This window comes from Aythya fuligula, chromosome 2 (assembly GCF_009819795.1).
Source record: "Aythya fuligula isolate bAytFul2 chromosome 2, bAytFul2.pri, whole genome shotgun sequence".
Lineage (NCBI taxonomy): Eukaryota > Metazoa > Chordata > Aves > Anseriformes > Anatidae > Aythya > Aythya fuligula.
This window is the reverse complement of record NC_045560.1, coordinates 17520530-17544282: the sequence shown is the minus strand read 5'-3', so window position 1 is coordinate 17544282 and position 23753 is coordinate 17520530. Positions and strand designations below refer to the sequence as shown.

Below are 23753 nucleotides of genomic sequence, written 5' to 3'. Positions count from 1 at the left end.
GAAGAGGGGATAAAGAAACGAGTGAAAAATAAAACCATTTGAGGTAAAAATAAAGGAGAAAACAGTCCCCTGGGGAGCAGCCCTTCAGCTAGAGCCCAACGCCTCAGCACCCGGGGGCAGCGCCGCGAGGCCGCCCGGCTGCTGGCCACCAGCCCCGGCGTGAGGAGGAAGGAAAGGGCCGGGCGGGGAGCGGGGAGGCCGCGGACTACGTTTCCCAGCGAGCCCCCTGGAGGCCTCGGGGCGGTGCGAGGGGAGGGGAAGGCGTAACATGGGCGCCTGAGGCCGGCAGGGAGGTAGGGGCCAGGCTGGGCCGGGCCGAGCTGCGGCCAGACCTGACCAAGGGGAGCGGGGCCGGGCAGGGCAGGGCAGGGCAGGGCCGGGCACCCCGTCCCGCTGCCGCCGGGGGGCGGTGGGGTGGCGGCGCAGGGCCCGGAGCCTCCCTGCCCCTTCTCCCGTGCTGCAGGCGGCCCGGCGAGGGAGGCTGAGCAGCAGCAGCAGCAGCAGGACGAGGAGGAGAAGGAGGAGGAGGAGGCAGGCGGTCGGGGACGGGACGGGACGGGGAGATGGCGGAGACCGGCTCGGTGCACGCCACCAGGTTCGAGGCGGCCGTGAAGGTGATCCAGAGCCTGCCCAAAAACGGTGAGAGCGGCCCGGGGGCGGCGGGGGCCTCGCTGCTAACACCGAGGGGACGGGACGGGGCGGTGGGGGCAAGCAGGAGGTGGCCCTACGCTTATCGAGCCCCCCCTGCACGGAGGAACGCGGGTTTGGGACTCTCCAGTTCGCCCCAAAAGTTCCTCCTGAAGGAGGGGTCCTGCGGGAGGGGCCTTTGCCTCCTTAAATCCTAAAGTTGGTTTGACAGCTTTGGGGCTGTTACCAGTTCCCTCTGCTGAGTTAGTGAAGTGGTAGAGTGAGGAACCAGCTCGTATCCTTCCGTTAATAACCCTAAAAAAATCACTAATTGCATCGTTACTTATTTCTGTTATAAGTAAACCCGGGTTTGTTGGGGTACCAAGGTAAAGGTCACTGTAAACATCCCCTAATGACTGGAATCCAACCTGAAATAATTAACTCAGTGGAGCAGGTGTGATTCTCTGCCAATTATTGCAGTTCTGTGTTTACATTTCCTGTGCCTACAAGTGTTTACTTCACAGAGGAAGAAGAGAAAACAAAACCAGGAGGAACAGTGAAACTGCTGTTGAAAGACCTGTCAAATATCGAAATAAACAACAAAAAAAGTGCCTTTTTAAATTCTGTAGTCTTTCAGTAAGTTACTGCTTGTATTGCCAGAATGGCTCGTGACATACTGTGTTTACTGAAGGCAAGCTGAATCTGTCCCTTTAAACTAAGTGAAAGGAGGCTTGCTCTTTGTTACTTATTACTCTTTTGCTAATTGTGGAGTCTGACGTTAGCGGTAGTAAAGGTTAGAGTCCCTTCAACTTGATCTGAAGCGTGTGCTCTCTGTAAAGTAAATATTGTCAGTGAGGCTGACTGCAGCTAGCTGATGTTTTTCCTTGACTCAAACTGTACTGCTCTGAATCAGGCTGTAACAAACTGCAGGCTGTTTTCAGGCAGAAATACTGACCTTGTGAAATACTTGTTAATAATCTTGACTACAACTTAATTGTATTTTAAAATGCTTTCACTAGGTTCATTCCAGCCAACAAACGAAATGATGCTGAAGTTCTATAGCTTTTATAAGCAGGCAACACAAGGACCCTGTAACATTCCAAGACCTGGATTTTGGGATCCAATTGGTAGATATAAATGGTAACTTTTCTTGTTTTTTTTTTTTTTTTTTTTTTTTTTTTTTTTTTTTTTTTAATACATTGAGTGGAGATGTTTAGAAGAGTGGCTGTTGGAGGAAGGTACTAGTGAGCTTCTTTCTTTTTCTTAATCTTTGATGCTTCAATTCACTTTCTTCCTTGTGTTCCAACTTTCTAGTTCAGGTGCAGTGTTTATCCCACGCCATAGACTGTAGGCGCTCTGCAGGGTGTGTGATGTGGAATAGTGTCTGGAATTCTTCCTTCATGCGCGCATCATACAAGATAACACGAGAAGTAAATAGGTGCTCATTGAAAGACATGATGAATACTGCTTCAAGCTCTTGAAGAGAGATCTAGTTTGTGCCTTTCTGGTTTGTCTGCCTGGTGGCAGAACTTCCCACTGTCAGTGTTCCCCTTGTGCTGGGAAGACTTCTGATTTGCCAGACTGCTGAGATCTGTTTGAAAACCCATATCAAGACTTTTTATATTAAGCGTTTATAATCATTTTGTCCTGTAGAGTGAGTATTACTGCTGTCTATATGGTCGGCTGTTTGTAGTTCAAATGTGAGCCACCAGCCTTGGGGTTTTGCTGTAAGTGGGACAAATAGTCTGGCAAGAGGTAGGGGTATTGTCAAATCAAGTGCAAGACTGAGTAAGGAAATAGTTTATTCCAGCCTGTATTTTGACAGATTCTTTCTGCAATGCTAAAAAAAACAACCAAACAAAAAAAAAAACCTTCAATTGAAGTTTTCTGTCTTGCAGAACTGGAGAGGTGGGTATTTTCTAGGTCATGGGTAGCAGTGGTGGTAACTGGGGGCAACAAACTACTTGCCTATTAGACAGGCGCATCTTTCCCCTGCTGCTAAACATTTTTCTTGTATCCTGTTATAACTTAGCTGGCACTTTACAAACAGCTGGCACTAAATATTTAGGCCTGCTTTACTCTGTAATAGAGGGCCTTAAGTCAATCCGAAGGGGAATATGTGTCTTTCATAATGTCTGGGCTTGTAAACAGCTTACTGGGTACAAGATCCTAGTTGACCAGTGAGGAACTGTGTAGTCCCCAGGCTGTTCATTTCGTTGCTTCTTTATTGATGTCCCACTGTTTAATTATTCTAGCAAATTATATATCTGGTCTTTCAAAAAAAGTTGCAAATTGTTGTTGCATTTTATTTGTATTAGAGAAACTTGGCGTATTATATAACTGACCTACTTAGGGCTGGGCTGAAAACAATCCCACAGGCCTTGCAGATTCTGAAGATGTGTGTGACTTTGCTCCTTAGGGATGCTTGGAGTGCTCTGGGAGACATGTCCAAAGAAGAAGCCATGATAGCCTATGTTGAAGAAATGAAAAAGGTAAATATATTAATGAGTAGAAGGCATCCTACAGAATAAATGTTCCATGAAATACACTAGGGAATGTGAGGAGATTCTCACTGAATACTGTCAGGGCTGCAAAATTATTCTCTATATGAGCTGTTACACTTCAATACTATGCTGTTTGGCCTGTTGGGTGAATAAAATCATGTAGTTTCCTCCAATTCAATTCCTATTGAATTTGGCATGTTTTTAGAAAAAATGAGTTCTAGTTGATCTGAAGCATAAATGATAGATTTGAAGTACTGAAAACATGGTGAAAGGGGGCTGTGGAGAAAACAAAGCAATCTAATGTGCAACAAAAGAAAAGCTGAATTTACTAAAGACTACCTTGGTTCTCCAAGTTGAAAGAGGTGAGGGATCCTTATCTTGGGGGTGGGGAGGTGTTGGAGTGGGAAGACTCTAAAAGTAACCTGTCAACAAGAATTTTGCTCTCATGACTGGAGAGATGAGTATAATCAAATAAAAACTTAAAACTTAATTGTCTTTGACTTTTTTCAGGAATAACTCAGCAGCCTAAGTTTTCTTTATTTGTGATGAAAATACTTCTTGTATATTGAATTTTGAGTCTGACACTTATAATTGAGTAATTTGTTCTGTCTTGTTTGGAATAGATGTGTAACTTGTAAACATCCATAGTTACTTTATTAAGCGTGTATTAAAGCATTAACTAAAGTAAGTGTTCAGAATTAAGGTTTCTTTTCTTTTATTATCTAACTCTTCTAACTGCAGTCCTTTGCACTAGCTCTTTTAAGTAGCCTGCCCAGTTTAAAGATTATTTTTTCTGTCCTTTTGGATGAAGGTGTATCTGTAACTTATTAGAATGAGGTTAGCATCAAGGAGAGGAAAAACTTAAGTTGTACGCTGGACATGCTTGCTTTTCTCTTAGGCCATTATCATAAACATTCTTAAGGGTTCACTTGAATACTTAACATGTTTAATGATTGGTACAGCAAAAAACCTTTACTTGGTGAAGAGATGGAATTCAACTACTTCTTGTTCTCTGTAATTTTGGTTATTCTGTTCCCATTGACAGTACTGTTTATGCTTTAAAATGAAAAAAAAAAAAATCCAGAAAACACAAGAGGCTAAATGGTCATATTTTTAAGAAATAATCCCCACCAAATTGTAACTTGCTTCGAATGCAGGCCATAAGATTTATCTCTTCCTTTCAAATCTCAGTTTCAAAATGTATTAATATTTCAGTAGAGTACCCGCTCTTTTCAGTGCAGTAGCTAGTTCCATCAGGATGCTAAAATTAAGTGGAGTTGTGCAGTGTGTTCCAAAAAAGGCTTAGTAAGTCTCCTGTGAGGAAGTCTGCTTACTTGACCCTAATGAAGCACAAATATTCTGCCTCTGTACGGATTACGTGCAGAGATTGGAGAGCAAATGACTTCTTGCCTCGCACAGCTTTGAAACTGGGGATCTGTTTACCCTGCATTACTGCAGCTTCAGCCCTCGCATTTGAAATCCTAGCTTCAGCTTTTCCAACCCAGTTGGTTCTGCTTGAAATGTCAATGGAAGTGCATTTCCCACGGATCCGCTGGGCTCTTCCATCAGCACATACTGCACTAATCTCTGTGGTGCTGCTGTGGGCGTTCGGCTCTTGCTGCATAGGTGCCCGTGACATTTGTCTCTTGATGTAACAGAACCGTGTGTAAGGGTGTGATTGGTATTTCTCCCCTCTCCACCACCCAGGAGTATAACCCTAGCACTTGAGTTAGGGCTGTGCATGTATCAGCCGACCCATTTGCAAGTTGAACATTATTGTAGACTTGTTCCCTCCCCTCATGTGGTGGCATTGAAAATTGCAGCTGTTGAGAGGGGTCTGGCTGAGATTTCCAGGTGTTGGTAGGCAATGACCTTACATGTCTCAGCCCTTGCGAAGATGAATCTAAGCTCAGGTACATGTTGTTTAAGGCAAATACCTCTTCCAAATCACATTTCTGAAAGTTTATGTTGCCAAGTACTATTTAGGCTAATTTATTTACATCTCAAATAGCTTGTTTTATTTATTAATATCATTATATGATGCTATTTATATTTAATATTTAACATTATTGTTTTAATATTAAAATTATCATATTAATGAGAAATATCTTAGCATAAAACATTAACTTACAGTGTTTTTAATTTGAAACAAGGATCTTCTTATGTCTGAAAGTCATTTCTTTCCAAAGAAAACAGTAATTCAGGATGCATAGTAACTTATTTTGTATTTACAATTTCAAAATTTGTACGTTGTGCAGAGTGGCTAATATACATAAGCAACCAACTTTGTTTATGAGGGTTTATTGGTTTTATTTTTTTTTCCTACCAAAAAGGTATCAGTTAAGGCCCTTACTGCAAAGCTGCTGTTAAACAAGATACTAGGAATTGCTCCAACTTATTAAAAGTATATTGTCATCTCTTTACAGTGTGAAGAACAGTTACTTTAAACGAATGCACATATGAAAGTGCAGTACGAAACAGTTCACAGTGTAGATGCTAAATATAAATACTTAGCAAATACAAGTGTGTTACTCTAGAGTGGGTTTCTTATTTTTCTCAGTGCTACTGAAGGTTATTTTTTCTGTTTATTTGTTTTTAAAACACCTGTCCTATGTCTAGTTCTTTTCCAGCTCCATATCTGAGCACTGAGCTCTAACAAATACAGGATGAATTATATTTGCTAAATAGATCAAAGAAGTGGTGATGGAACTGTAGGTCGATGGGATCTCTGTCTCTTGGTATCTTTGGTGTGCAAGTGTTGACTTGTTAGCTGCTAGCCTGCCTGGAGCTTCTGCCTTGTGAAATAATGCTGTAGCTTTTGCTTCTGCTGCTTAGTGAAGTGCTCGGTGCTTCTATTTGAGAAGCATGTTCTGTGGCAACCTGTATCTTCCATCTGGTACTTTCTGCTCCTCTTCTGGAGGGGGAAGCATACCATAGACAGTAGTCTGCTTCTACCTGAATCCTTTTGCATAGTTACTGGCTTTTATCCCCTCTTTTGTCTTAAGAGGAAGAAGTAACAAAGCTACCAGCTAAAAGCGTGCTCAAAGGACTTAAAATATAAGGGGGCAAATGTCTAAAACTTCAAAAACAATTTTAAATTATTGAAGTACTTTCTATTTGTTCTAGATTACAACTTAATGTTCTTACCAGAAAGTTAAAGATACTGGTTTTGTAAATTAAAATAATTTTTTTTATCAGAGTAATGACTTTTAAATTCTGCCTTTAAGTCATTTGGAGCTTGTTTGATCTTCTAAGTGTTTATGTGCATTGACACAGCTTTTTTGGATTCTGGTCACTTTGGTTTTTGGTTTTAGGTAGACCCAGGAAGGTACTTTTGATCTGTTCCTTACATTCCATTGAAGATGGCAGGTTTTGACAAATAGGAAGAATCCTCTGGCAAAAAAAGCCTTACGCTCTCATTTTCTGTGTGGAAAGGCAGTCTATAAAGTAAATTGCATCAGATAAAAGCAATCTGTTGAACCTTGGCTAGTTTAGTTTGAAACTGCTGAAATAACAGATTCCTACCAATACTGTGCTGAGGCTGTCCTTTAGTCATGGCAAATGCATTAGCTCTCCTCTCTTACTGTCACCCAAAGCAGGTTAATACAGCTAGTTAAGGTTCTTGTCTGGCAAATTAGGTCCATGCTATTAAAAAAAAAAAAAAAAAAAAAAAAAAAAAAAAAAAAAAAAAAGGAAAGAAAAAATCTTAATAATGTGTTAAGAGACTTAGTGCAATGTTATTGAGCTTACAATAAAAGTTTCTAAAACTAGTTAAAATGCATGAATCATTGAAATGCTGTTTCATGAGGTACTTCATATTTTGGACTTGTACAGATTCTTGAAAGTATGCCAATGACGGAGAAAGTTGAAGAATTACTACAAGTAATAGGCCCCTTCTATGAAATAGTAGAAGATAAAAAGAACAGAGGATCTGACCTAACCTCAGGTTCGGACAAATAACTTCCGTTATACTACTGATAATCACAGGTCTGGATTGTGTGTGGGGGGTTGTTTTCTATAAATGATTTTAAAGCTAAATGTTGCATCTTTCTGTTCATTCTCTTCTCTGTATGGCAGTTCGAATGGAGAAAGTCTCTAAATACTTGGAAGGTAGGAATAACAGATTATGTATAAGTCCATCTCTTCCATTGTTTTGGTGCTATAGTAACTTCCTGCTAATGCTTGCAACTTCTACGTTTGCCACCTCATGAGGCTGGGTTTTTTACTATTTTTATCTACAAATGAAATTAGACCCAGGAAGCCAAATGCTTAATCCTTATCTGCATGCTTTCTGAGATGCTGAGGGAAAACTGTTCCTGAAGAAAGAGGAATATTTAAAATGCCCCTTCCCTAGCTAAATCTAGTTTCTCCCTTTCCATTAATAAAAGGAACAACTGTTTAAAATGTGTAAAAGGTGTAGCTGTGAACTATTGTTAAACTATATGCTGATGCTGGTAATCCAACTCTGTTATCTGATCTGAATTTTTAAATAAATAACTCCCTAGTCAAAACCATGGTTTTAACAATCATGGTTTCTCTAATACCTTCAAAATATAAGATAGGTTTGGGAAACTTTCAAATTAAGCTTTCTGAGGCTTAAGCTTACAAAGGAAACATTTATTTATACCTTTTAAATCTCTTGGCAGGTGGCAAACCTAGTGGTGTCATAGCTGCATAAAAATTGATGTGATGATTATTTTTGTTTTTAGCAATGCTATTGTGAGAATGTTTTGATAATAATAGTTATGTTACAGGTAGTATCTTCATAAAGTTGTAATGTAGGACTTGGCTGTTTAAACCTGGCTTCATTTCAGATAAAACTATTGAAATGCATGGGATCAAAACTTGTAACGGTTTTAAAAAACAAACCATTGCACAAATGAATTTGGTTAATGTATTGAAGAAGTAGCAATCACTGGATAAGTTGCCTTTTGTATATGGCTCTTTTCCCCATCTTAAGCAAACACAATCTTGATTTTGCTTTTGGCATTGAGTTTCAGAGGGAGAGAAATAGTTTTTCATTTATTTTGAGGAAGGGTAATGGTTGAGGGTTTTAAATGGCCATTTTGAAAGCTGTATGAGTTCTTTCTCAACTAAAATTGTGCATATTTCATGTCTGTGGTTTAACAAGCCTTCCTGACAGCTGGATTGATAGGCAAGATTGTAAGAGTATCAGTAGATTCAGGTCAGTGATCTGTGTAATAAGGATTTACTTATACTTGGTGTCTAAGGCAGAGTGTCAAAAGCAGCAGCTTTTTTTTTTTTTTTAAGTGACTTTATCTAGGCAAGCAGAGAATCACAGAAGTTAAAAGCCAAGAGTCCTAAATCTGTTATTGAAATCAGAATAGTTCAAAGGTTCAGCTTAAACATAAGGCAGTATAAATAAAACTAATACAATATTGAAATTTCAACTTTTTCCTCTTCTGACAGCGTTGCACTAAATCTGGCATGTGTAGCGTTATCAATGTAGCCTTAATAATTGATTTGCCCACTACAAGAAAAAATAAACAGGAAATAAAACTAAGATTATATGCTCCTGGAGCCTACTCCAACCCTACCAAGTGAACAGCCTTTTACAACGCTCAAATGTATGGCTTCACCCATGCAACTTGAAGCTGCATCATCTCATTCTGCCACAAGTTAAGAGAGAGTTCTTGGAGAATTCTGTTGTCTTAGGGCTGCAGAAGAGAGTAGATAACTGCAGTATTACAGAAGGACCCTTTTCTTTGCAGTTGCTGGAAGAGTAGAAGACATTGGGAAAGGTGGGGACAAGTCATTGTACCTAGCTGGGATGTCCACTTTAGAAGAGCAATCCTTTAAATAGTTGCACTTGCTAATAAATAAGCAAGAAATCTGATGTCTAAAAAAAGTCTAAGAAGTTTCAAAATGCAGTTATGAATTTGAAACTTTCTGAACAGACATTCCAGTTTTCTTGTTACGTTACACCTGAAGAATCCAAAGGTGGGCTAGAATTGGCACAGTAACCATCTGATACTGGACGAGAAACATGAAAAGTTTCAAAGCCACCTCAGCCTTCCAAATGTTTCCCTGAGAATGTGTGTTGTTGTCTATTCTGACTATGAGTAAATCCAAAGGGGACAAGGAAAAGCCCGAGCTGACACGCCAGCACGAAGGCCCCTCAACAGCTGAGTGAACTATGTGGAATTTGTTCACAAGTTCTTCAGTAGAATTTTCCTGTGTACTCTTTCCATTTTGTGACCAAGGCACTTATCTGTTTTTAAAAATCCTAAATAAAGACCCTCTGCCTTTCTGTTGAGCAGTGGCACTCTCTGTAAACCTTTCTGAAGACTAGAAGTTGCCTTCAATAATGTCAAGTTATGCACCGTGGAGACAGGAAGGTTTCAGCATCGTAATACCTCTGACTTTTGTCATCCTGCTGAGTGTTTCTCTCCTGAGACCTTTGCTCCCAGCTGTATTGCGACTGCACCAGATGAAGCCCTGTTGAAGCAAGGGGACTCCTACTTGTGCAGCTGCATGGGCTGGTTTTGGGCAGCACTGATTGCAGGGCAGCATTTTGCACTGGGAGCCCATACAGGGCACCACTTCAGTAGCACCTCTGAGTGGCAGAAGTTAGTCTGGCTCGCAGGCAGGTAGAGTTTGCTTGGACACGAGAGCTATTTTTTAATTTTTTTTTTTAATATTCACTGAGGTCTGCATTCTTTTAGAACAAGCAACTACATTCCAACACTTCTGTTTTAAAGGTAGTAGTTACTGCAGGACTTAGGTAAGCTTGGGGGTGGAGGGGGGGTGGCATTTAAAAAAATCTGTTCTAAGTTATTACTTCTTGTTAGAAATACTTATTGTAGCTCTAAATGCAGTATATTTTCCAACTGTTCTTCTACAGATTGAGAAAATGCAGCTATTTGAAAAGAGAAACTACTCAAAGAGCTTTTCATCTCATTTTCAACATCTTTGCTTTGTATCAAAGCATTTGGTGGTACGGCTTTCTGCTTGTGTGTGGGTTTCATGTGAAACACCCTGTGTTTGCTTTATAAGCTCAGTTTCTCGTTTCTGTTTGACTTCAGAGGTACTTGTTAAATTGCTTTCCTTCCTTCTCATTCTTCTTTTCCTGACTGGGATTTTGATGGAACTCAGTGGCTGTGAATCCCTAACCCTTCGTAAGAAGGGAAAAAAGAGCTACAATCCCTGTTACTTCACAATTATGCCTCAGTAGGATATGTTGAATGGGTGGCTGTACCGTAGCTGAGAGGTGCATTATGTCAGGGCCAGCATGCAGCAGAAGAAGTTGATGGGTGGGTGAGAGAAGTTCTTAAAGTTCTGAGCTTTGAACTTCCTCTCCTCTTCCAGTTTCCTGCGATACCCTAACAGCTATCACCCAGGTTCCATCTAAATATCGGGAAGCACTTCTTTACTGTGCAAGTGACAAAGCTTTTGCTCAGGCTGTCCAGAGGGGTTGTGGAGTCTCCCTCTTTGGAGACATTCAGAAGCTGCCTGGACGTGGTCCTGGACAACCTGCTGTGTGTAGGTGGCCCTGCTTGAGCAGGTGGTTTGGGCTAGATGACCTCCAGCCAACCGTAACCACTCTGTGAAGGTTACAGTTCATGTTCAGGGAGGCTACTATGAATCTTACTTTACAAATGTTGTTGTTGCTATCTCATTAGTTTAGTAGCTTCAGAAGCATTTAGAATATTCTCTGTTGTGTTCCAGGATGGGATTATTGTAGGATTAAGGGCTGGGCCAGAAACTGCCAAAGTCAGTGGAGAGTGTCCCAACAAGTTGCAGCTTGTGCTGTTGCAATATATACTTCAGGCTTCACAGTCCAAATCTGGGCCTACTTTGTGGTTTGACTTCACACTGATAGTTTTATGCCTGTACTCTCTAACAAAGTTGGAAACTGCAGCAGAACATAAGTATAGAGAAAGCCTTGACTATATCAACAGCTTCACTCTTACACAAACCAGTAGAGATTACACATCAGCACTGGGTGAGCAGCAGAATGTTCAAGTGTTAAAATATATAAGACTTTTTTTTTTTCTTCTAAAGTAGAGATAGATGAGAGAAATTGTCTTACACAAAGACATACCTGACTGTATTCTGTTTCATGCTGGGTTGAGTCAAAGGTAGAAGTTTTTGTGCGTAATTGGTTGTTGGATCTGTACTCTTTCCTCTATTCAGACCAGCTTACTGCAAAAGAGAAAAGGAGTTGTCAAAAGCTCTTCAGGTTCTTTCAATTAAAAAAAAAATAGTAGATGTACCCACTTTCTGTAAAATGTTGGTGTCTCACATTATAGAGATCTGACTTGCAGTTAAAATCGTGTGCTGAGAGAATGAAGGTCTAGATTTCTCACAGCTGTGTTCTACAAAGAAGAAAAAGTAGCCAGAGGTTTGGAAGGCTGGTAAATACCAGATGTAGGTAGTCATATCTTGATTGCTCACATAAAAGTGCCCATTGGGGATGGGTTAGTGTTTTATGCATAACTTTGTTATAGGAAAAATAATGACTTTAATCATAGACTCCAAGATGCATGGAAAAGCCATCTGTGTTATCTATGAGGCACTGTAAAAAGCTGTTCAGTTGGTAGGGTTGGAGTAGGTTCCAGGGGCATATAATCTTAGCTTTATTTCCTGTTTTTTTTTTTTTTTTTTTTTTTTTTTCTTGTACAGGGCAGAGCAGTTTTTGATTAAGGCTCCGTTACTATTGCCTGGAGTTTCTGGACTATAGGTGACCCAGCAATATGTTTTTCTGTTGCTTTCAAGCATAACTCAGTTTCTGTTAGGGGGTTTTGACTTTGTGATGCTCATCTTTTGTTGCAGTTCCTGGGGCAGGAATGGTGTACTTGTATCTATTACCACACCAGTACATAGAGCTCCTCTTTACTTTCCACACTAAGTAAAAGTTCCAAATATTGACTGTATCTCTTCCACACAGAAGAGAATGTAGCAAGTCCTGCTCATTCTCCCTGAGGGACGTAGTACCAGACATGGAGGCATCCTGGATCCTGGAATGATCTTATGGCTCTTGCGAGTTGCTATAAATACTTAAGAAGCAGCTGTTCTTCATGTTCATTCTTACACGTGATCGTTTGCTAAGGTGTTGACAGTAAGTTGGCCTGGATCCGCTGGTCTCGCTGCACATACACCACGTAACTGATCGACGTGTGCTTGGTGGCCTTGTTGTCTGGTGGCCTTCGTGGAACTACCTGCTGGTGCTGGGAATGCCTGCGGGTCAGCTGCTGTTCTCGCTGGGCTGATCTCTCTCAGGAAATCCCAGGCAGGTTGTATCTGCTTGCAGAAGTCTTGGGGTAGTGGGGAGAAGAGAAATATATCCAAGTCAATCCAAAAAACCTCAGCCTTATTTTTCTGTGGAAGGTGTTCTGAATTTTCAGGGGATTAGGTACTAGTGATAAGAATGGAGATGAACTCCATTGATGTTGAACAGGAAAAAAAAAAAAAAAAGTAAAGGTCCAGGATGACTAAGTCAGTAACCCCAAATGCCATTCTTGCAAGTTAATATTAATGTGTAAGAAGCTGTGCTTCATGCTTGTTCTTATCCGCAAATTATTGTTTTGCTGTTTATAAATGGTGAATAAAGACGTGACTATTGCTGATTACTTTGTCTTTTGAAATAAAGTGGCATCTATTTGCATGTAACAGCTTGAGAAGCATATAAGCAGAGAGAGAAATGTGGAAAAAACATGGCTGTAGTCTTCTGGAAAATATTAAAAAGAAAAAGGAGAGTCTTTATATAGTAATATAGTTATAGTAAAGTTCAGGAAGACTAAATAAAAGGAATACTATATAGATGAAAATCTGATTGCCAAGATCTATGTGCTTAGGGAATACTTTTGTCAAAGAACTTAATGCATTTAAAATTAAAAGTGATAAAACAATGGTAGCTAACCTAAGGGATTTTATATTTTTCTGTCTCTGTTTTTTGGTGTGCCCTTCTAAAATCTCTTTATTTGTGATGGCAGCTCATTTGTGTGTTGTAGAACAGATGTTATAGAGTACCCTGGGCCCCTGCAAATTTTCTTTGTACTGTGGTATACTAGAAAGAATGGAAGGAAATGAGGGGTATAAAAGTCTTCTAGCCGAAGAACTTATTGCTCCCAGATGCTTGCATGTACCCCCTGCCCTTTCTGTTTCCCCTCAGGGAGGAGGAAAAAAAAAGCAAACAACAAATGAAACCTTCAGAAGGCATCACTCTCAGCAGTCTATCCTCTGAACTGCTCATCTGAGTGCTTCTTAGTCAAGATAAGCAGGGCTAGCAGATATCCATTATTTATCTTCAAGTGTGTTATTTAAGCAAACCCAAGCCTGGAGGTGGTGGCATCTTGCATAGGGATCCAGGCTGAGCATGGGCTATGTCAGGCATCACAGCTGTAGCCAAGGAAAGATGTATATCTGTGCTCCAGTTTATTGAACCGCGTGTTGAAATACTGCTTATGCTCTCTGTTCTGATGGCAAGTCAGTAGCTCCTGATTCATACTGTTCAAAGACTTTTTGGCTGGAAAGATGAAATGAAAGGACAAATATCAGGAGGGTTTCTAAAACATAAATGAACCCTGGCATGTACTCCCTCCCCATGGCAAGCCATCACTCCTTGTAGTAATACCATATCAGGATACATCAAGGTTTCAAAAAGAAGGTGGAGATTTGTGCAACAAAGTGAACGGGAAATGGCAAAACCTACTTGTGTCAACTTGGAAGTGAAGCATGGAGCCTACCTCAGTCAGGGATGAGCGCAAAAGGTTCTGCTGGCAAGGAAAGAATTCTAGTTACCTGGTTATCCAAGTAACTTAGCATAGCACATGTACATGCAGGTCCCTGGGAGACTTGACACACATTTTGACAGAGCTGGAGCTGGCACAAACACAGCAGTGCAAAGCGGTCCCTAAATAAGTAGTTACAAGTATAGCTCATGTAAATAATCTTTTGGTGGCAGGTTTTGCTGCTATCGAGCTGATAGTAAAGATATGCCATTTTACAAATACACATAGTAATCATTACAATATCAGCATATGCTTTCATCATTCAATGTTTTATATGTTTCATCCGCTATTGCATCCATCCTGGTCACTGGTATTTACACAGAATGAAAGTCTGCATGACTTCTGTGAGCATACTGTGTTGTGCTGGACAGAGTAATAAAAATAGCACAAAAATGTAAAAGCTCGCTTGATTCTTAGTATTCACATTAAAAGACACATTCCCTAGGGAGCAGCTGTTAACCTACCACCAAGGACTGGAGAAGTCACTGCTAGTTGGCTCGGATTTGGCTTTGATGCTATCACCCTGTGTTAGTCATCACTGCTGGTTTCGTAGCAGGTACTTACAGTAACAGGAGGAGTGCAGCAAACGGTGCTGGTTTTGAGCAGCAGAAGCATTTGGGAACAGACTTGATGAGGATAGGAAAAATATTTGTATTTCTGGGGAAAAATACAAGATCAAGCACAGTATTTCAGCATCGCCACAACTGTACAATGCACTGTGTTCTTCAGAGCCAGCACCAAAGCCATTTCTCCTTAAGGAGCACTGTTGCTATGAATGGCTGTGTAGAAGTATGATGCTGATGGGTTTCAGATATTTGGGTGTTCACAGCTTGCTACCCTTATTCCCAATACTTTTCTCCACTTCTTTAGTTAAGTATGCGCAATGTATCACTCGGAAGTTTTTCCAAGTGAATAATCTCCTTGCTGAGATTGAGTGCAGAGAAAACGTGTTGGAATGTTCAAAGACATTCTCTTCAAGAAGAAAAAAAGTAAATCTTACAAAATACGTTTACAGCATGGTTGTTTTTTTTTTACAATATCTTGAGTAGGGTGAGGAGGTTTACAGTTCTATGCCTGCCTTTACAGCTGAATGTGTCTCCAAGTCTTGCCTTTCCCGTTTACTCCCACGGCTGGGTAAGGCACTTGGACGTCTTGGCCTCCACCCCCTTTGTATTTCAAAGGGAAAGGTGTTGCCTGCTTCACATTGCAAGGGGGCTGGGGCTCTGCTTACTCTTCATGCTTCAAAGGACTGTTAGGTTGTCCTGATCACACAGTTTCTTCTCACAAAAACACCTCTAGCACTCAGTTTTGCAGTAAGAGAAACATTTACAAGAAATAAACTGTAAATATGTTGGGATTTTCCTTCTATGAAATTCATTTTCTTGCAAATGTTCTTTGTAGTGAGGAGAAAATGACCGTATATTCTTACAGTCTACAGAATAGACAATAGTTTTTCTAGTTCTTTTTCCACAACAAATAAACTTTTTTTAATCTTCAGATAAAAGTTGGATTAAACCAATCCAAAACAGGGATGGAGGGTGCCCCCGGCAGCCTTATTTCACAGTAAGACTAAGGTGAACAGGATATTCAACATACTCATTATGTTTGGATAAGAAGTAAAGTTTTTTTGCCTTTTTTTTTTTAAGCAGTATGGCTAAGCTTTGAAACTAGAGGAATGTGGGAAGGCAGCCTGCTTCTTCGTGGCGAGATTCAAGTAGAAAACCCTTAGCCCTAAATTACCATGCAGCAAGGAAAGCAGCAGAGCTGGTTGGGCAGCTCTGGTATAATCGGGTGTTATTTTGCTGTTTGATGTTAAGCCTAAACGTAAGAATTAATCTTTCAAGGTTCTGACAAGGGAATGTAAAAAAATATGCAAATGGAGTGCTACGGTAACAATTAAAGCAGGCAGAATCTGGCCTTGTGGTCAGCGTGTAAAATGTGTCTGCTAACTGTGTCCGCTTTGTACTTTAATTGCTCTGTGCTAATGTACAAGGCTTAAATCATCAGTACGTATTTAGCTGTATTTTTTTTCAGAAGGTGGTATAAATGTCCCTTAAATTCTCTGGTTTTGTTTATTCTGGAGGAATCTTTGCCTTGCAATACTTTGTACAGTGAGAAAATTGTTGGTGATCCTTGGAGTGATCACAGGGATGGAAAACAAGGCCTTAGCAGTTACTTCATCAAGATTTGTTTTTTTAGATACGTGCGTAATTAGACAAGCAAACACGAGCCGTGTATTTCATAGAATCATCAGATGGGTTGGGTTGGAAGGGACCTCAAAGATCATCCAGTTCCAACCCCCTGCCATGGGCAGGGACACCTCCCACCAGACAAGGTTGCCCAAAGCCCCATCCAGCCTGGCCTTGAACACCTCCAGGGATGGGGCATCCACAGCTTCTCTGGGCAGCCTGGGCCAAGGCCTCACCACCCTCTGAGTGAAGAATTTCCTCCTGATATCTAATCTAAATCTCCCATCTTCTAGTTTAAAACCATTCTGCCTTGTCCTGTCATTATCTGCCTGAGAAAAAGTTGCTCTCCATCTTGTTTATAAGTCCCCTTTAAGTACTGGAAGGCAACTCTAAGCTCTCCCTAGAGCCTTCTCTTCTCCAGGCTGAACATCCCCAGCTCTCTCAGCCTTTCTGCGTAGGAGAGTTGCTCCAGCCCTCTGATTTATTTCATCATCTTTTTCACTGAAATCAGTGCGCTTATATCCATGCTTGCTTTGCCAGATAAAGATCTCTATAAACTTTATTACCACATTTTGTGTTTGCTTAAGTCACTGGGGGCGAAGATGAATGGGATGTTTTATTTCCCTTCTGCAGGATCCTGTTGCTCACAGAACCGAACAGAATGTTTCAACGTTTGCCTTTGCACTGAGAGCAATTTTGAAGCGTTTCAGCCCAATAGGGAACTTCTATAAAATGTTGATTCTAGATTTAAATGAAAATGTCCATCGCAGTCCTAGATAAAATGTTATTGCAGCTATATCATATTTATGCCATAAACACGGATAAATATCTTGGCGTGAGGCCCTTAGTGAAAGTAACTTGCTGTCTTTTTCCAGTAGGCTTCCTCAGAACTGTTCATTAGTAGTCAGGCATTCTGTGGTGAGCCACAAAGGAGAAACATTAAAACAATTAAGGAAGAGTTTACAGAAGTAAAGCTGGCATTATTTGGTACATCTTCTAATGTGGAAATGCTTTTGTAGAACAATGACCTGATTTTTTTTGGGGGGGTGGGGGCAGTGGAGGTTGTATGTTTGTTTCTTTTAAAATACGTATTTTTTTTTCTCTTTGAATGTTTTCTTAGACCTTAGTAACGTCATGAATTCCACTCCAAATATAAAGGCTGTGAATGGCAAAGCTGAAAGTAGCGATAGTGGAGCAGAATCAGAAGAAGAAGGGCTTCGTGAAGAGGAAGAAAAAGAACTCCAGCAAAACATGAAGGGTAAGTTTTCTGCACTTGGACCAGATGGTTCTTGAAAACTTAAGTAAGTGCTTCTTTACTGTGCAGGTGACTGAGTACTGCTAGAGGTTGCCCAGAGAGGCTGTGGAGTCTCCCTCCTTGGAAATCTTTAGAAGCCCATGGGCATGGTCCTGGGCAACTTGCTGTAGGTGGCCCTGATTAGGGGTTTGGACCAGATGGCCTCCAGAGGTCCCTTCTAACCTCAACCATTCTGTGATTCTTCCCAAGTTTTTTTTAACCATGTAAGTGTTAGAAAATGCCAAAGGGTCATGAACTGTACTTCTCACTGTAATTCTTCAAGAGAATTTTATGCAAATAACTGTAAATGCATGTGTAAGAAATGGCAACATCTCAACCTGTGTTTATGAGATTAAGAACTAGGACAAATTTGTGAGCTGTGCCATATATTTTTTGACTTGGCTGAAAGGTATGTTAGTGTCTTTTGGAAAAGCTGAAAGGATACCCTCTGTTGTTTTCCTTTTTGTTGCAAGTGTTGTATGTAAGAGCTGTGAATGGCTACATGGGCTGTAACAGTAGAATTGAAAATCACATTTCTTCTCTTCAGAGAAAATAAAACAGAACTTGCAATGACATTTGTTTATGGGGTTCTTAAAGAATTTTGAGAAGTACCAATGTCAAGTGAAAGGCAAATGAAATTACACGTTTAAAGTTCTAAGCAGCTTTTTTTTTCTTCCTCCAGGGACATTAGGATAATAATTTATCAGAGGGACCTACAGTAGATCGTCTTATTTATATTTTAAATGTTATCTGCTGTTTATGCAAATTAAAATTTTATATCAGTACGTTTTGAACAGAACAGTCCCAGAGAATGTGAATCTAGGGGCGTTGTCATATTTTGTTCTGTGTGTACATTATGTATTTAGTCCATTAGAAAGCCAGCAAATTTAAGGAATATGTTTTGAGCTATTATGTACCTTGCTTTCTATTTGCAAGCTTTTCCTGTTCTTTTATAGAATATAAGAGTGTGAAAACAGAATCAGCAGCTGCAAAGGATTTGGAAAGTATTGTTGCTAATGGCTGTTACAACGATGGCTTTATCCCAGATCTGCAGAATGGCATCCAGACCAAATCTGCTCTGAATGGCTTGAACACAGAGGAAGAAATAAAGAAAACAGAGCTGAGCCTTGAAATAGCTAATAACAGTGTTCACCAAGGTATTCTCCTTGCAAGATCGTGTTTTAATTTGCATATGTTTTTCTTGGAAAACATTTCTTCTCTTGCATGCTTAATCCTGGGATTCAGAGCCTAGCAGGGGTGTCTTTCAGTTGCACAAACTTGAAGAGAGAATATTAAAAATTAATCAAATTTAATAGCAGTTTAAATAAGGCTGTCTTTGAACATCTTTTACAGAAGAGAGATGAATTCACAGAGAGAGAGAGGCTCAAACGTACAGAAATACAATTATTTTATTTTGAAATCGTTGTGCTATCTTTGTAAATACTATTGGCATTTGAAATCTAATTTGTAATGAAATGAAAATCACTAATAACTGTATTTGTCATTCCCAAAGGCTGAACATATAAATGCCGTCTCGTTGAAAATGATGTCTGAATCTATCATTTTAAAACCAATTGATAACTTTGGGCAAAACTACTTTATATTGAGATTAGGAAGAAGAGTTGAACAACCAAGCTAAAGTTAAAATTTATACCTCACAACATGGAAATACCAGTATGAAGTTTGGTTTTCCCATTAGCAAAAGTTGTGTGTAATTCCTATATTAATGTAACATCTTTATTTTTAACCTGACTTGAAGATGAAAATAGTAGGTGAAAGGAATGAATTGAAGTTTGCCTAGGCATCATAACTCATTGCTTTACTCTGCTGGGATTGGCTCACATTTACAAAGCAAGTGTGCTTACCTCCTTTACATACAGGTGGCAATGAGGAGAATACTGAAGAGGTCTCAGGAACTCAGCACTTAACCAGCGATTCAGACAGTGAAGTTTATTGTGACTCTATGGAACAACTTGGACTAGAAGAGGTAAAGGCTCAGTATCCCTAGGTGTATTTTGAAGCTGGTATGGATATTTTAAAGTAGGTTTCTAGCTGTCAGGTGAACCTGGACATACACAAAGGTGAATGAAATAACTCAGGCATACTTTTCTCTTATTTGGACTGTCATTTTTTGTTGTTTTTGTTGATCTTTTACAACGTGCTTACCACTGATTAAAAGCTTCAAAGTTTTTCCCTTTGGGATTTTTTTTTGAGGGGAAGGTAATAAAAACAACAGTTCAAACGAACAACTGTCAAAAACAACAGTACAAAGAAAGTAAGGCTTGTGTGATGAATTTTGTGTCTCGTAACATATGTAGGGATCTGAATCCTGCTATCCTTCAGAACCAGGAAGTATCTTTGTAATTGTGTGGGCTTTTGTTCTCCTTTTTTCTGGCCTGTTATATCCTGCATTTGTTTCTTAGAATAAATAAAGAATAAGCCTAAGCACTGTACTGGCTTAGTTTTTACTGGCTTAGTTCATTGTATTAACTGTGATCTTAGATGAAGACCATAGATTACTGACTTGGACCACCTCTGTAGATCCAGTTTAAGCATGGACTTTTTAGACTGTGCTCAAACACCTAGTTTGCTGGTTCTGGGGAGAGATATGGGAATGATGCATGGGATCAGAAAGACCTGCAAGCACTGCAATATTGCACCATTTTCTTGTCCATCTGTTTCCTTTCAGCAAATCAAAATTTTACCCAACAATGAAGCGTATTGACAAAGGGTGATTTGGTAGAAGTGCTGCAAGCTGTCTTTTATGTAGGTGATTTCCCAATTGTCTTGTGTGTTGTTTGAGCTTGTTTGAGACTCTTTAATTGTAGTGGGTGGATATGTGTCAGAATTTCCCAACTTGAATGAGAAAAGTTCTAGTTGCGAACAAACTAACAAACGGTTGGGTAGATGTAAATAAATCTAGAAGAACTACAGATGGAATCATTCGAACTAAAAAAAAAGGTTCACTGAAAAAACGAATACAGCTTTTTATTGCAAAAGATGTAGCAAACACTCTGTCTTCAGTTCTGATGATACAAGTGTATGAACTACTACTTGACAAACAGGATTTTGGCAGCAGTTTCTTTTCCCCTCTTTTTTGTTATTTTGTCTTTTTCATGGAGTTATTTTTCAGCTAGCTGTAGTCCTCAGTCTGCTTCAACATGTAGTTGTGCTAATGCTCGTCATTTCACTGAACAAGGGGTGCTTGTACCACCTTAAGACAGTCCTGTTGCAGAACATGTAATTGTGACCTGATCAATGTGTGTCATCTATTTTTAACGTTTTTCTGCAGTACCACGGATTTTGAGGAAGAAAGTTGGCAGAATATTATATCTTTTTTTTTAATTTTTTGGTGTAAAGGACAAGTCAAGCAGTTTTGAACAAGTTCATAATAAACGCTGTGAGTTCTTTGCAGTAAGTGCAAACACTGCCTGCTCGACGTTGCTAATAGTGTGTGAATTTGGCAGCGTGGCTCACCAGTCTGAGTTAGGATACCTCTTCACAGTGGGAGGCAAAGCCTTAAAGGAAAATGGAACACTTTGAGGTCTTCTGAAGGTTTGATTTTAGTGACTACTGAGAATTACTGTACGTTGAAAATGTCTAAAGTAATTCCAAGTGTTACCACTGTTTTGAGAATATTTGCCTCAGATGAATGTCTAACCTTTTCAATCTGAAAAGGACATTTAGACAATATAAGCACATCCTATAGCAAAACACCTGCTCCTGTTAAAAGCCTTAATGCAGAGCAAACTATTTTCTTAAAGTGAAAGAAGAGAGATTGTATTTTTGTTAGTTAACCGTTATGTTTTACAGAATTTAATTACTTCCTAATGTTAATTTGTAGCCCTTGGACATCATCACATCAACTAAAGGATCTTTAAAGCGTTCATCCCATTTATTGGATGTAGACCACAGTCTTCTGTTAGAAAATACGGATCTTCCAAGGCGTGCTTGCATGACTTCTGGGAATCTCCACCTTGGAAATAATGTAGAAGGAACAGTTCAAGAAGAAGGTGAAGTCAAGTGTGGAGGAGAAGATGGCCAAGCCACTAATGGGGGCCCTCACAAAGAGAAGAAAGGTGGAGAAAAAGCAGATTTCTATGGTGTCAGAAGAGGGAGAGGTACTGTGCACACAGCTTTTGTTTTTCCTATTCATTTTCATCGCTGCCATACGTCATGGGGGCCTAAGAAGCACTGGTCAACATAATCCAGTGAGACAGTCATACTATACAGTGCCTCTGTCCTTCATGGTAAAAATAGATGATAAAATCCTAATACCAGTGGGTAGCAATCAGTTTTCTGTTTGAAGTATTTATTTCATTCCTAATAAGCTTTACAAAAGGATTTTATTGTGTTATGGAGATCCTGAATAAGCCCATTGGCTGCTTCTGTTTTGGCTTACCTTGAAATCCAGCTGCTCTTCATGGCACCCGTTCTTCTTAAAAGTGTAGTCTTCAAAACCCATCTATGCATGAGAAGAGGTTATTTGCAAGTTATTTATATTTTTTAAATCCATATCCATTTATACCTCTATGATGTCTCATTTGAAACCAGGGAGCATCGTGGAAAGGTATCAAAAGGTATCACTCTGTTTCAGTGTCCTTTGTATTCCAGCTGGAGACTGTCCCAATTTAAAACATATCTACCCTTCATAATAAGGCAGATCTCTTTTTTTTTCAGATTTTTTCTTTCGTTTTCTTGACAGGATGTGAGTTAATAGTTTTTTTTACTAAATGGTGATGCCGTTGAATGAATGATGCTGTTACACTGAGGCTGTAGGGAAACTTTTCAAAGGACGTTGCAGTAACCTCCCAGTGCTTTTGAACTTAGTTTGGGTGGAAGAAAATTAAACAACCATTCAAAAGAAAGTTTCAATAGAGGTGGTAGCCCATTCTGTGTTTTATGTATCTATTTTTTTTCCCTCTCAACGTAGGGCACAGACTTCAGCCGCTAGGCGACGGTTCGCAAGGTGGACAGATGGGTAGCGGAGGGGATGGAGAGCGCTGGGGATCCGACAGAGGACCCCGGGGTAGCCTCAATGAGCAGATCGCCGTAGTGCTGATGCGGCTGCAGGAAGACATGCAGAATGTCCTTCAGAGGCTGCACATGCTGGAGGCGGTTACAGCGTCACAGGTAATCGTTGAAGATCTTTGATTACATTTTCATTAAATTTCCTCGGATATTTTTATGCTTTCAGATTAAAATGTCAAACAATACGTTCTTAAACTGTAAAGAAATTTCAATTATATTCTGTAGTTTGTTTCAACCTAAAGTTTGTTATTAGTGCCTACTTTCAGGAGCACAAATCAAGACTCCTGAACCTGTGAACAAAAACACGCATTTTAACTTAGAAATTAACCATATATTATTTTAGTGATTTCTGCTATCCAACTAATCTCAGCTGTAGTTATCAATACAAGTCATACAGTCACTATATAGATCATGGTTAATGTTAGTAATGCACAATCCCATATGTCTTTGTCAGGAGATCTCACTTGCTCTGAAAATGCTTTGAGATTATTTTAATTTCCAGATTGGTAAATACTTGCACACAGAACAACTTCTGAGTCCTTTGTTCAGTTAGCAGGCTGATTTTTCATAGCATTCTTTCCCTGCAAAGTAATCCAACTTGCTTAAGTTTCACATTGTGTACAAGCTAGGCAAAAAAAGTCTTAAGCAAGTCTAGATACTTGTTGATGTAGTGTTTCTTTTTCAATGGAAATAGTGATGCACATAATAGTGTAAGTGGGAGGATAGAATGTGCTGTGAATATAGTTGAATCAGCAATCAAAAATGCTTGGTTTTCTTTGGCTTGCTGATAATATTTTGAGCTACCTGAGAACCAAAGAGCTGTGCAAGCAGTATCCTATGGGACGCACATACTCGAAATGTAAGGCAGCCAGGGAGAAAGGATTTATTAAAACCATGATTCTGCTCCATCACAGCTCTTCAAGGATCTGACATCTGGATACAGATCTAAATTTTTTTTTCGGACCAAAGCAATATATGAAGAAACAGTAAAAGATTTTTTCCCCAGCAGTTCATGCTGTGCTTGCTGTCCCTTTCAGAGTAGAAACTGGGTCAAGAACCTTCTGGTTCACACTCACATTCATTAAGAAAGACCTAGAAAGCTGACTTTGTTTCTGTGAAAGCACCACAGTAGCATGGAGGGAAAGGCTTGAAACATTTCTGGTATTTCTTGCTCTCTGTATTGCCTGTAAGAGTATTTGCTCCTTATACCATTAGACATGCCTGTACCTAAAGCTCAGAGCACACTAAAAGAATGTTTTTTGTTTTTATACAGACCAGTGTAAAGAATTACACAAATCAGGCTGCTGGGATTTCACCTCTGGGTTGTAACTGCTGGACCAGAGATGAGGAAGTT

At 39.8% G+C, this 23753-nt stretch overlaps 1 protein-coding gene across 2 annotated transcripts in view; it reads left to right on the top strand.

Annotated features, from left to right (window-relative positions):
* The first annotated feature begins 525 nt into the window (after positions 1-525).
* Positions 526-23753, top strand: part of ACBD5 (acyl-CoA binding domain containing 5) — a 29321-nt gene continuing 6093 nt past the window's right edge. Inside the window, exons 1-10 of one of the 2 annotated variants that reach the window (XM_032181614.1) lie at positions 526-639; positions 1647-1767; positions 3047-3119; positions 6966-7077; positions 7209-7241; positions 17195-17332; positions 18325-18525; positions 19249-19355; positions 21213-21489; positions 22302-22501. In XM_032181614.1, the coding sequence (XP_032037505.1) occupies positions 564-639; positions 1647-1767; positions 3047-3119; positions 6966-7077; positions 7209-7241; positions 17195-17332; positions 18325-18525; positions 19249-19355; positions 21213-21489; positions 22302-22501 (1338 nt within the window). In that variant the 5' untranslated portion in view covers positions 526-563. The remainder of the gene's footprint in view (positions 640-1646; positions 1768-3046; positions 3120-6965; positions 7078-7208; positions 7242-17194; positions 17333-18324; positions 18526-19248; positions 19356-21212; positions 21490-22301; positions 22502-23753) is intronic. The other variant, XM_032181615.1, reaches the window with a different exon arrangement.